Consider the following 14,034-nt stretch of genomic DNA (forward strand, 5'->3'; position numbering starts at 1 on the left):
GATAGGAAGCGTCAGCTCATCTTGTATTATGTCTTTGGGCAGATTAAGTTCTGATAATGGCGTCAGTGATTACAAGAAAATTCAGCCTCAGGATATGTGAATGTACAAACTTTAGCGCTCGAGGCCAAGGCACCTCCAGCGATAATAAAATAAAAAATCAAGCAGCGGCAAGGAACGACATAATACATACAGAGATCTAGTTAATTTCCAGTGCCAGGGCGAGAGATTTCTGATCACATTACAACAAGTACAGTATTACAGGTGAACTTGACATCGTAATTTGTTTTCTTGGGATAGTAATCGTTATTTGCTACTACATCTCACTTCCCTCCAGAGTTTGGTTTTGCAAGCAGCTTCTTTGGTAGTTTATCCAGTGGGGTTGTTTTCAGAAGGAACAGTCTGGCCGCGCGCTCTTTTAAAGTGCCACCGCATTTTAGTCCATGAGTCTGGAGCTCAAGCTTTAGCTTCTCCATGCCAAGTATCTGGATGACAACAGAGTTTATGAACAACATGATATGTCAGAGACACTTCAAACTTCAAAACATATAAAGAGTGCAACATGATATGTCAGAGATACTTCAAACTTCAAAACATATAGTGAGTTCTACAGCGAAGTGTGTAAAAACAATCAAAGATCTAGACAAATGAGATTCAACAGAAGTTGGCAAATAGATTTTACATACTCCCTCTGTTCCAAATTATTAGAATTTCTAGTTTTGTCTTAACTCAAACTTCTCTATATTTGACCAAGTCTATAGAAAAATGCACTAAGATGTGCAACATCAATCAAACATATAATGTAAGGAAATGTGTTCTATGATGAATTTAATGAAAAAACAATTTTGGTGTTGGTGAGATGTTAGTATATTTTTTCTCTAGACTTAATCAATCTTATAGAAGTTTGACTTAGGACAAGCTAGAACTTCAGGAAATTTGGAACAGAGGGTGTACTGAACATAAGGTGGACATTAGAACAAAGAGCTCAGACCAAAGTAGTGTGGAGCTGGATGTCTTGTCATGAACCACAGTTCATAACTTGTTAAATGATAGAGGGCAGGGGTGGCACACAGCATGAAGGATACGAGATACTAGAATAGGGAGAAATAGACTATAGATGAGAGAAGAATCTTGATGATAGAAAGACTGATTATTTCTTAGTGCTTCATCTCCTAAGCTATGCAAAACGCAGACTACTATAGAGATGATTCAACTTGTCACCTAAGACTTCCAAACATAGATAAGAGAGAAGAATTTCGATGGTAGAAAGACATATTATTGCCTGAACTTGTAAGTTATGCAACGCATAGACAACAGAGATGACCCAGCTTATCACCAAAGACTCCCAGGGATTAAAATCCAATATAAAGAGAAGTAAAACTATTCTGATCATTAGTTAGAATTGCCAGGTCAAAATTTCTAGTACTCCCTCCAATCCATATTAACTGTCGCTGGTTTGGTACAACTTTGTAAACCAGCGACAATTAATACGGATCGGAGGGAGTAAGAAAATTTTCTAATCAAACAAGAGGGAGGCGGCAACTCCTGCTGTCCTAAGGGCCCATAACTGCAGTACACCGGCTATAGTACCTCGATGATTATAAGTCGACTGTTATCACAGGTGGATCCACTGAATGACAATGGAAGTTCTACACAAGCTAATTATGCAGGTTGAGTACAAATAATATATATGAGCTTCTGCACCAGCTGATTATGCATAAAAAATTCACAATTCCCATCAGCACCTCATGTAAAGATAAATTGGGCATAGAATAGGATGAGCTAGTGTTTCGGAGGGTAACATTAAACTTGTTGAGTATTAGAAAACAAACTATTGTGACTAGAACCATGAATGCTATTTGGATGGGCTGAAAGTAATTTGATCTTTAAAACTCTGGTTTAGGTAACTTGTGCTGTCATTGTGATAGTATGACATGTGTACACAAATTATGCTATATTACCACTAATTGGTACTAGCAGCTGACTTACTGTCAAGTTACTGAATTACCACGAGAATTCAGCTGCCTAGAGCAACGTCTCCTTTTATTTATGACAAAATCACTACTACCTCCTATCAACATGTCTGGCACAGTGTTATTATGTAACTGTGGTGATAAATATGTACCCGGAGGGGTTAAAAACACAACATACCTCCAATTCTGCTGCTGAACTGAATGTTGACAGGTCCACAGGCTCCTCTGAAAGAAGAGACTTGTTATTTACATCAGCAGATTCGTCTACTGGAGGCACCACAGGGTCATTAAGGAGTGATGATGTAGCTGAACCGGTGTTATCCACATCTGTTTTATCATCTGATTTCAGAACTTCTTCTGAAAGAGCACTCTTATCATTCTCAGAAGTTCCATTTTCAAAACTGTTCTCAGGAGCATCTGATTTCAGAACTTGTTCTGAAAGAGCACTCTTACCATTCTCAGAAGTTCCATTTTCAGAAGTGTTCTCAGGAGCAGGCTGAACTGCCGTTCCCCCCTCACACTCCAAACTACCTCCCGACTCAAAATCACATCCTAATCTAATCTTTACTTCCATGGATTCCTGAAGAGCATTTCCATTTTTCTCTGAATCACTGCTCTGGGACTTCTCACCTGAGGACTCTCCTTCTGAATGTGACCCAGAAACTGAAGCCAGATCAACCTTCTCCTCACTTTTGTCGGATTCATTTGAGTAATTCCCATGATCAAGAGCTATGGGTTTTGCATCTGCACCCTCATTATCATCCACATCACTGTCACTGTCACTATCACTCTCATCATCTGCTACTTTCTTCTTGCCCATCCTAAAACAAGTTCATTCAATCAGGCAGTTAGCACCGTCATAGAATAACACACACAGTCCAGCACTCTTCAGTATAACATGCTTGATTATATTAGCTAACTGAAAACAAGATGCACATTTGCAACAGAGAAACCTTTATAGCCTCTCATCCCTCAACTGACTGAAATTAGCCACTTACGAGAGCAACTACTATATACATTTCAGCACAAATAGAACATAAAAGTATAATACACCAATATATCATGTTTGTCACATAAAATCAAACATAGAGCACCACCGTATATGTGGTTACGATTTAAGCTAAAATAACTATTAGACAGGATCTCAAGCATGTAAAAAACACAGTCCAGACTTATCCTTGGCATCCAGACTCAGTTGTACCAGACAAGCTACTAGATTATATTAACTAGGCTAACTTCTCAACAAAATCAAACACTAAAATTCCAGAGGAAAACAAATAAATTTATGAAATAAGCTACTAATTCACATAATGAACTATGGTTGAAACAATATGCATCAGTTTATCAAATTTATGGCAATATAATTGGTGTACAGTCGGGTATACACCACAACAGAGAAGTTGTTGTTCTAGCACTCACCAAATTTTAAGCTTCTTCGCATCACGTGGCTTGGGGACAGCCTTCCTCTTCCCAAGGGAGGCACGTACCGACTCCTCCACGGCGTTGACGCAGCTCTCGGCATCCTTGCGGTACTTCTCGAGGTACTTGTCGACCTCGGCAGCTCGGGCGCCGCCGCGGCCTGACTCTTTGGCCTTCTTCTTGAGGAAGTCCTCGGCAAGCTTCTCGAGCTGGCGATCCGCGGCCTCGGCCCTCCACTCCTCGAGGCGGCGCTCGGCGTTGACGTGGCGGAGCCGGCGGCCGTTTATGTCGCGGCAGGCGTCGAAGTTGCTGGTCTTCTTCTGGCCGGCCTTGGAGGCGGCCCCACGGAGGAGGGAGCCGAACCCGCCCTTGCCACCGCGGAGGCGGAGGAGCGCGGACGCGGAGGGGAATTGCCCGTCGGGGAAGGACGCGAGGACGGAGGAGGGCGAGATGTCGAGGCGGCCGGTGACGAGGCGGAGGGATGCGGCGGGGACGCGGGAGAGCGCGGAAACGGCGTCGAGGAGCGCCGCGCCGGATACGGTGGGCGTGGAGAACCGGAGGCAGTGGGTGCGGCCGTCGAGGAGCCGCACCAGGATCTGGTACTGGGAGGCCTCGGCCATGGCGCGCGGTGGACGGTGGTGGTCGGCGAAACCCTAGCGTCCTACCTCTGGCCTCTGGCGGAGGTCGTTGAAGGGAAGGGGAAAAGAGAGAGAGAGAGAGAGAAAGAGGGGGCTAGACTTTTTGACATGAAGCGCCTAGGATTGGTATAACTCAGGCCGTCCGATCTCGCGTTCGGGAGCCTATCCGTCCGTCCGCGTGCGTCCCCGATTATTCCACACGCCGGTCTGCCCACAAGCAAAGGAATCGGCCGACGCGGAGACCTCCAAGCCCAGATCCCCTTCCCCTCCGACGCCGCCACCGCCAGCTGGCCTCCCTCGCCTCTCCCTTCTCCGCCTTGTCTCTGCTCCTCTCCGCGCCGAGGCCGCCGCCACACGCCGCCGTTCTCGGTCTACTTCCCCGGCCTCTCCCCGTAGACCAGCACAAGCCACGGCGACGGCGTCGAGAGAAGACGCCGCTGTACACCGACCGACAGGCGGGTCCCACACGTGGTGTGGGCGCCCCACGTCAGGGTGACTTACGAACTCATTTCTGCGTGCGGTTGAAGTCACCCTATTCCGTCCGCGACTCCTCCCGTCCCTCCCTCCTGGTGTGGAGTCCAGGTCGGACTCACCGCGCCTCCGATTCGATCCCCCCACGCCGGGGTTCATCAGGAATCCTAAGCTTGGAAGGGCGGAGGAATTCTGCATACGCATAGCTTCGGGATCCCGCAAGCGCGAGAACGCCCGGAGCTAAACCCGAGTTACTGCTGCGACATGAAGCCCAAGGTTGCCGCCGCCGCCGGCGGCGAGAAGGGCCGGGGAGTGGACCCGTCGCTGCCGCGGTTTAAGTGCCAGGAATGCCACCGGGCGCTAGTCGTCGTCGGCGTAGAGTCATTCCCCGATAGGTTGCCTGCTCACGCCAACTCCGGTACCTTTTTGCTCCCGTTGGATTCGTTCCTCTTTATTATGAGCCTGTAGCGATTGCATAAGTCTTAATCTAGGGCTGCTTTGCGGTAACAATCGAGGGAGTGCCGGCTCTATGTGAGCGAAGAATTCGACGTAACTGAATTATGTGTGACAAGTGCAGTTTTCTCTAGCAAAAAAGGGGTATTGTTTTGTTGTGTCATATAAGTTCTCATGGAATTGTTGGTAGCTGTTTCTGGAGAACAGTAGTTTTTGACATGTTTGCACTCGATATTAGACGAGAAATATAACTCTGCTACGTGTAAAAGGAATGTTGTTGCATTCATAAAAATTAAACGAGCGAATGCTTGCACGTATAAAAGGAAATATTTGTATAGTGGTAATTTTAGGTGAAAAGAAGTACTAGCTACCTTTCTTCTTTATTTACATTTCATGATGCTACCTGCTGGAATTGCTTATGTATATAATTGCCAATCAGATAAAAAACTAAACTGTTTCATTTATATTAGCATAAGATAAGGTTTAGCATTTGCCTTGCTTGTTTTTCTGTAAACTGATGCATCGGTGTCTCGGATTTCGCTTTCAAGCAGTTGAAGTTAATGTTTTTTTTTGTGCACACCACTAAGTAAGTTTCTTGAAGATTATATTTTGTGGTAGTAATGGTTCTTACTTCTTATGCCATTAATGGACCAGGTATGCATGCATCCTCTGTTCAGGGCAGCATTATGGGGGCGAGCAGGATGGACAGTTCTTACGTTGTGTTGTCCAAGCAGAACAGATCTCAAGGCCCCGGGATTCCCCCACGGCCACCTAGTGCAGCAGCCCGGCATGTTGAGCCTAACCAATCAACAAGAGCAATAGAGGGGTCATATATAATGCTTCCACCTGCCGCTGCTTCCATATACAAGACATCTACCTCCGAAGGAGGTGGCGCGCATCTGTCGCCTCCAAATGTTAACTCTACTAGCCCTTCACCAGGCAACAATTCTGGATTTCACTCTAGTGTGACTGTCTTAAAGCGGGCATTTGAGATTGCTAGTTCACAAACTCAGGTAAATAAGTTGCTTGAAATGTTTCCATACTGGGCCTCTTTGATTCAAAGGATTTTCATAGGATTCTTGGAGGATTAAAATCATTATGAATGTTTTCCTGTGTGGGTTGTTTGATTTGTAGAACTGAATCCCATTGGAACTTTTCTTATGGATTCCTTTGCACTATATTTCAAAGAAATTTCATCCACTCAAGCCTCTTGGAAAGAATCCTTTGTTTTTTTTCCCTGTAGTGCGATCAGACAAACTATAGAACAAATTTAATCTTATAGGATTAGAGTGGACATGGCATTGCAATTCTGTGTTTTTCCTATTCCTGTTTCTTTTTAAATCCTGCGGATTAAAGAGACTCTGGGTATTTATAGTGTGTGGTGTTCATGTGTATGGAACTCTTACCGTTCCATGCTATGCAGTCAACTTGCTTGTATTTACTAATACGGGTATTTTGAGATTGCTGCTTGACAAACTCAGTTTGCAATAAGTTGCTTTAAAATGGTTTAAAATATCTCTGTACTGAGCACATGCATGCATGTGCATTTGCTTCCTTTTCATCAGATTTGCATTGTTTTTGCTGCTGCATGTTGTGTACATTGCATCACTACACTAATCAGTGTCTTGGTTTTTAGAAAGAAAAAAAAAGCAGTGCTAACACATGTGTGAATATGACATATATTGCAGGTTGAGCAGCCACTCTGTCTGGAATGTATGAGGGTGCTTTCTGATAAGATGGACAAGGAGATTGAGGATGTAAATACTGACATCAAAGCTTATGATGCATGTCTTCAACGTTTGGAGCAGGAATCCTACAACGTCCTTAGCGAAACTGATTTCCTCAAGGAGAAAGAGAAGGTGTTGATCTCTATTTAATAATAACACATACATGTTAGATGGTAATGATTGAGGTCACAAGATGCAGGGTTTATTGCGTAGTTGTTATCCTAGATGCATGCCTTTATCCTACAGACCTACATGCAAGAGATTCTTAATTCTAAGAACTGTAGTGAACTCCAGTTTCATGCTACTTGCTCCTGTCATATCAAATAGCAATAGATGAAATTGTGTGCCAGTCTCTCATAAAAAAGAAAAAGGAAACACATTTTTCTTATGATTCATGTGTATAATATGTCTTGAGCAGCTACCTAAGATAACAGAAATTACATGAAATATTATTGTTAGCTCGATTTCGGGTTTACTTTTGTATGAGTTATGTAATTGACCTTATATTGTACTCCATCCGTATCAAAATATAAGACGCTTTTTGACAGTATCATAGTGTCAAAAAATGTCTTATATTTTGATACAGAGGGAGTACATTCTAAACACAGCTAATTACAACGTGGAGAAGTAGGAAACAGTTTATGCCCGCTATGCTGAATTGATGTCTACTTTTCTGTACATACACTTAAATCCTATCTAGTTAAGAGAAGTGCTCAGCTTCGGACAAGAAGATAATGAAAGACAAAGGAATATTTTTATTAATAAATCAAAGTAGGCACTGCACCAGTACCTTCAATGAAAATGTATACATTTTCAATTCTACAGTGTAATAAATCATCTATATAAAGATATATTGAAGTGTATCCATTCATGATTTTTGCCAGTGTACTGTAGAAGATATTCCTTATGTGTTAAAATTTTAATTGGCACATTTTATTTTCCGAACTGGCAGCATTCATTAGTTTCTTGTAAGATATTTTCAGGTAACACTTTACAAATTCGATTTTTCATTATGTGTATTTTGCCATTTCAGATAGAGGAAGAAGAAAAGAAACTAAAAGCTGCTATTGAAGAAGCAGAAAAGCAATATTCAGAAGTTAGCTCTGAGATGAAGGATCTTGAAACAAAGTCTAAACAATTTGAAGAATTAGAAGAGCGGTTGGTGTTTTCTTCACCATGCCACTGTTCTGGCATCATATTTTTAGTCTTACAATTTTTCTAGAAGAAGAAGGATAGATTCTCAAATTAATTTCTGTTTACTTTCGGGTGTGAGCATGTATACTTGGCACTAGAGGCGATACGCCTGATCATTTTTTCTTCATGATGCAGATGCAGCATGGTATTGTTCTAGAGTATAATAGCTGTGATATGGTTACAGTAAAAAGCATTAGGATTACTGAAGGCATAAGGACAGTGTTATAATGTTTCTAGTATAGCAACTACTCCTCATTTCAAAATGTGACTGTTCGAAATTAAATTGATTGTGTTCTATTAGGTACTATACTGTTAACTGAAAATAGTTTTCTATATAGTTGGCACCAAAAGATATCACCAGTGGAGCACAGGCATGGTATTGCTTTTCCAATTAAACAGTGGTTTTGGGCAATCTGATTATTTTCGGTTGGCTTATGTTAAGCTCCAACTACTTTGTAAACAAAACTAATGTGTCATAGTTGTATTCAGGTATTGGCATGAATTCAACAGCTTCCAGTTTCAGCTGACATCTCACCAGGTATATACCTATTACAGGCCACACATTGTCAGATTAAGAATATACTTACTGATTTGTCATATTTTGAGATCTACTCCCTCCGTTCACTATTATAAGATGTTCTAACTTTTTTATAAATCGGATATATGTAGACATGTTTTAGTGTGCTTGCTCACTCATTTCAGTCCGTATGTTGTCCATATTGAAATATCCAAAACATCTTATAATAGCAAACGGAGGGAGTACATTCCCAACTGATGTTTCAAGTCAGCCATGCATCTTATTCCAGATCAGTGAATAGTTATATAGTTTATTTTATGCTCCTGTATTTTGTTGGCATAACTAAAAATATTTTGAAAAGCTAATATAAAAAAAAATCCAAATGACAGTCACGCACCAGTGGCGTTTTTATTGGGATTCAACAGTGAGCATACGTGGTAGAGACGAAACCTTGAAAGCAGGTGGGCTGGGCATGCACCCACCCTGTAGTCACCGAGCAAGCCAATATGGTCTATGCTGAGTCAGCATTGTTACGTTTCGTATGCTTTCTTTTAAAGCATCACGATTTGTCTTCTCAAAATGCATTTTTTAATATCTGAACTGCTTGTTAGCATTTTCCCTTGATGCTCCAAGTCATGGCTGAATATAGTGTATTCCACTTTTCAGGAAGAAAGAGATGCGGTTTTGGCCAAGATAGAAGTTTCACAGGTCCACCTGGAACTGTTAAAGCGCACAAATGTTCTCAATGATGCATTCTATATTTCACATGATGGAGTGATTGGAACAATAAACAACTTCCGTCTCGGTCGTCTGCCTAATGTACAGGTAACTATACAAGCTATAATCTGTGCTGCACATTGCTAATGCTATTTGTTTCAATTATGACATCACTGTGTTTGAAGGATGGCAATCAAGACATTAGTTAGATACATTTGTATAATTGGTACAAATGTAACATCCATGTGGTGTTCGTGGATGAGGGTGATCAACTCTATGCACTCGACACTGGCAGTTTTATAGATATTTATAGTGGCTACTAAAATGTTAACTTAAAATGGAGCTGCTGACTTTTGACACTGCAACTTTGGATAGTTATGGCGTACAAGATTATGCTGGAGCTGCAGTGCACCATCGTTGCGTGCACACTGAATTGAACCGAATCATACGTTAGATTACTATAAATTTTCATTCAGATGCATCTGTAGTTCATATATGCCTATTTGTAGTACAGAAAAAATTCTATGCAGTCATTCAGTCAAGGGACGCATCCATTTGTTACTCGCCTAACTGGTAGTGATCCAACGGTTATAATTTCAAAGGTCATTTGGCTTAATAAGGAGGCGGCACTCCCGCAATATGCAGATTCCTTGGTTTTTTTTACTGGATATGCAGACCCCTTGTTGATTCATTTCACTGTCCTGCGTGCTTCACTTGTGTTCTGTTGATCTATTAAATCTGTATTTGGAGTATACACATTTTATCTTATGTACTAACGCCACAAACCTCTGTTGCCTTGACTGTAGGTTGAGTGGGATGAGATAAATGCTGCTTGGGGTCAGGCTGCTCTTCTGTTACACACCATGGCTCAGTACTTCCCGAAATTTCAGTATCCTTGACGCACATGCCCTTTTTTATCTTCATCTATTTACTGGTAACAAGTGCCTATTCTTGTATTGCTAAGTTGCTTAAATGATAAATTTTTAGCAATTCTTACGTACACTAGAACTGTTCCAAGAAGAGATGATTTTGCTGTGAGTTCCTGAGCTTCTATGCAGATATCGAATCAAGATTCACCCTATGGGAAGCTACCCAAGAGTAACAGACATCAACAATAATACCTATGAACTGTAAGCATTATCCTGCAACTGTACTCCCTTTTTTCCTAGGATGATATCTAGGTCTCCCTCATGGAATAGAATAATGATGGTTATATTATTGAACCTGTTCAGTATATGGTAGTAAAATAGCTGGACTGGACATCCTTTGCAGATTTACAGACTTATTTATCATTTACTAATGTAAGGCATTTGTTATGTTGGTCGGTGCCTGTGGGAGTATGTCAAAGGGAAGTTATAAAATCATTGTTATCCTTTCTAGTTGCTGGCAGTGTGCTTCGGGTGTCCGTTTTTTTTTCTCTTGTTGAGCAGTGCATGTTCATCGTGCTTGGGAAGTTAACAAGATGCATTGTTGATGTTCAGGTTTGGTCCTGTGAATTTATTCTGGAGCACCCGATTTGACAAAGCCATGACATGGTTCCTCACTTGCCTGCAAGAGTTCTCCGAGTTTGCCATAAGTTTGGATAAAGAGAACAATGTTCCATCTGATAAGTCATTGAAGCTCCCCTACAAGTAAGGATTCTTGCAACTATATTGGTTCTGGCGCTAGTTCTGAATTTCACGGCATGTCACTGATGATTTTAACATGAGGTGAAATCTGTTCAGATGATCTAAGTTTTACTGGCAACCATATAGATTTTTATTTATATGTGGTCAAGTGATTTCTGTGATTCTATTTTTTTTCTTTGGTTCATATGAAAATTAGTTTGACTACTAAGTACCGGATTACTTAAGGGCACTGGCAGAGCTAGGCAAGAAGTCTTAAGATTGAAAGATATCTTAAGTATGCACCATTAATTTGATCTCTTCATTTCCCAGGATTGATGGTGACAAAGTAGGGAGCTACACAATCTTCTTAAGTTTTAATAAACTGGAGAACTGGACAAAGGCTCTAAAATATATGCTTTGCAACCTGAAGTGGGTTCTCTACTGGTTTATTGGCAATACAAGTTTCGCGCCGCCATCTGCATCTTTGTACTTGGCGCAGTCTCCAAACAAGAAGGGTTGATGTGATGTTTTAACCAGATGGAATCACCGACCTCAGATGCTGGATCGTTGATTGTAGCCGCATGTTGACCAATCACAATACAATATGAAATTGATGTACATAAATACCAGGCATAGCTAGTTTTCTTGTTGCTTCCAAGTCATCCATGCATGTACCTGCCCAATGTATATAAATATGGACTGGAGTGAGTTCCATTAATATGTACTCCCTCTGTAAAGAAATAGATCGTTTAGATCAGTATTATCAGCTTTGCGCTACAAGTGCAGAGAAATTGGAACGACAGCGAATGCAGTTTCAATGTACCTGCGTTGTGCCTGACACCTATATTCGTACGTGTATTTCTTTAGAAGTACCTGTAGCTTTAGTTATACTGAGTACTCGCTAATATCACAGGTATACATTATTCGATTAAAGATAGGCTTTTCAGTAAAAGGATTGCAATTGAACTGGAGTATCGATACTTGTTCATATATAGCATATTCTATGTTACTCCGCTATGAAAACTGATGTCGCCCTCAATTGAAAACTGATATCACCCTCAACTGGAGTATCGATACTCGTTCATATATAGTATGATTGGTTTGCTGCCAATATTTGGCTAGCTAAATATTGGCAATACCAATACTTGCCAATTATCGGTAACTTTGTGTGAGATATGCAAGACAAATCGGTAACCAACCAAGTAGGAGCCAATATTTGGTACAACGCCAAACATTGGCATTTCAATTTTTGATACCAAACCAATTATGCCCTTTGATCTATCATCATGGGGTGAGAGAAATGGAGATGGGGTAGTTTCATGTTGCCACGGGCTGAGCTACCCCGTTCTTCTGCTCCACTCACTACACGGCCTACGGGGAGAGAATTCCTTATTTAACACCGTGTCTAAATTTTACACCCTATTTAACATCGACGAGTAATTTTTTCTTTATTTAACAGCGAGTCTAAATTTTATGCCTTTTGTAACACTTCTGTCTATTTCAAGCCTAGATGATACCTGAAAAGACCATTTTGCCCTCACGTGGTATGTTTATGTGCGTGTGTGCGTGTGCTATTGCGTGTGTGTACGCGCGCGCACGTGTGTGCTATTGCCGTGGATGTGTGTGTGCTGCTGCGTGTGGCTTGGCTATTGCGTGTGTACGTGTGTGTGCGTTGCGTGCATGTGTGCATTAATCTTGTCATATGTTATACAGTGCAAGTGTGGATCATGGGTGTGTTGGATGCTATGTTGAGCACTAGAGATAAGATGAGTTAGTTAGTCTGATAGTGCTTGACCGCATTTGTACGCATTGCATGCAGGTCAAATTGTGTGGTCATTATGGTAAAAAAAAGTTAGAGTAAACTATACTGATGGTGTTAGAGTAAACTATATTGATGGTCATTGAACTTATCGTGTATGCTCACTTTGGTCACCGTATTTTAAAATACGGTCACTATATACGTGTTGAGATGATTATACAGTCACCATCAGATCGTGTAGCTCCGTATTCCATCTATTTGACCGATCAAACAATTCACATGACACCTCTCCAGCTTGTTTTCTCTCTTGTTGAGTATAATGTATATTAGGAAGTATAGAATAGACTAGGACTTGTTCCTACCTTGTCTTGTACTCCAAGTTGGTCATTGTACTTCTATATATATGTCCACGAGGCTCAAGCAATACAATAAACTATTTTAGCAATCCCTCTCTCCCTTCTAACATGGTATCTATCGCAAGTCGATTCTAAACCCTAGCCGCCGCCGCTTCCGCACCTGCGCGCCGCCCCCGGGGCGATCGGCCTCCATGACCGCCGCCGGGGGCCGCGCCGCCCGTACCTAGGGTTCGTCCGCCGGTCGTGTTGACCGGCTGCCCTAGAGAGTCTTTTCCCCGAGCCTTGCTCTGGGGTTTTCTCTCTCCCGCCGGTCATCTTGATCGCGCGATTTCTTTTTGGTTCTTCGATCTATTCTTGATCGGTTTGCGTTGCCCATCGCCGCCGTCGACCCCGAGCGCCTCTACTCCGATCCCGACACGACCGGCCGACCTCTCCTCCGACCCGGTGGCCACGCACGCCGAGGCGGCCCGTCCTGGCCAGCCGCCGTCCGCGAGTCGGTCCGCCCGTCGCCCTGCGCCGGCCGTCACCGCCCTGCTCTGACCGGAACACCTGCATCGCCCCGACCCGGTGGCCTCGCGCCATGCGACGGCCAATCATAGCCGTCGCTCACGCGCCGGCCCGCCCATCGATCCACATCACCCGCCTCCGCCGCGTCTGCTCGGCGGCCCGGCGGTCTACCTCGCCGGCCTCATCCTCGGCGGCGTCAGGCTCGTCGGCTGTCTCAACTCGGGCGCCGCTGCTCCGTTGGTCGCTCGGGCCTCGCTGCCTGGGCGCCGGTGTTGCTTTGGCAGCCCGGATGCTGGTGCTGACAAGCTTGTCCGCACGACGTCCCACGACGTCCGTCGTCGTCGGCTTCATCTCGGACTCTGCCGCCATCATGCCTCCACCAAGCGGCGTCCCCGACCTCGCGCGCGATCGGCTTGATCATCCGCTCGCCACCGCGATCCGCCTCATCTATGCCGCGCGACCGACCTGGCCCGTCGGTTACGCACGCCTCCGCAGGTCCCGTGAAGACCTTCTCCGAGTTTAGCGCGCCTCTCCACCGATCGAGCATCGGGCTGCCGCTGCGTCGCCCTGTCGGGCCGCATCGCTACCGTTGTGACTGGGGGGATGTTGAGTATAATGTATATTAGGAAGTATAGGATAGACTAGGATTTGTTCCTACCTTATCTTGTACTCCAAGTTGGTCATTGTACTCATATATAT

The 14,034-nt window shown here is 43.3% G+C and overlaps 2 protein-coding genes across 2 annotated transcripts; one reads left to right on the forward strand and one right to left on the reverse strand.

Moving 5' to 3' along the window:
* On the reverse strand, positions 1-4,114 carry LOC125544542 (replication stress response regulator SDE2). Its single transcript, XM_048708270.1, has 3 exons — positions 3,390-4,114; positions 2,149-2,791; positions 1-482 (listed from the first exon to the last, which is right to left on the reverse strand). The coding sequence occupies exons 1-3, from the start codon at positions 4,007-4,009 to the stop codon at positions 321-323; spliced, it is 1,425 nt and encodes a 474-aa protein (XP_048564227.1). The 5' UTR covers positions 4,010-4,114; the 3' UTR covers positions 1-320.
* A 143-nt stretch (positions 4,115-4,257) lies between these two features.
* LOC125544541 (beclin-1-like protein) lies at positions 4,258-11,515 on the forward strand. The gene is made up of 10 exons (XM_048708269.1): positions 4,258-4,916; positions 5,606-5,964; positions 6,640-6,810; positions 7,712-7,836; positions 8,362-8,410; positions 9,056-9,214; positions 9,913-9,995; positions 10,165-10,236; positions 10,588-10,737; positions 11,044-11,515. The coding sequence occupies exons 1-10, from the start codon at positions 4,763-4,765 to the stop codon at positions 11,231-11,233; spliced, it is 1,512 nt and encodes a 503-aa protein (XP_048564226.1). The 5' UTR covers positions 4,258-4,762; the 3' UTR covers positions 11,234-11,515.
* The last annotated feature ends 2,519 nt before the right edge of the window (positions 11,516-14,034 follow it).

The sequence above is a fragment of the Triticum urartu genome, chromosome 3 (genome assembly GCF_003073215.2).
Source record: "Triticum urartu cultivar G1812 chromosome 3, Tu2.1, whole genome shotgun sequence".
Classification (NCBI taxonomy): domain Eukaryota; kingdom Viridiplantae; phylum Streptophyta; class Magnoliopsida; order Poales; family Poaceae; genus Triticum; species Triticum urartu.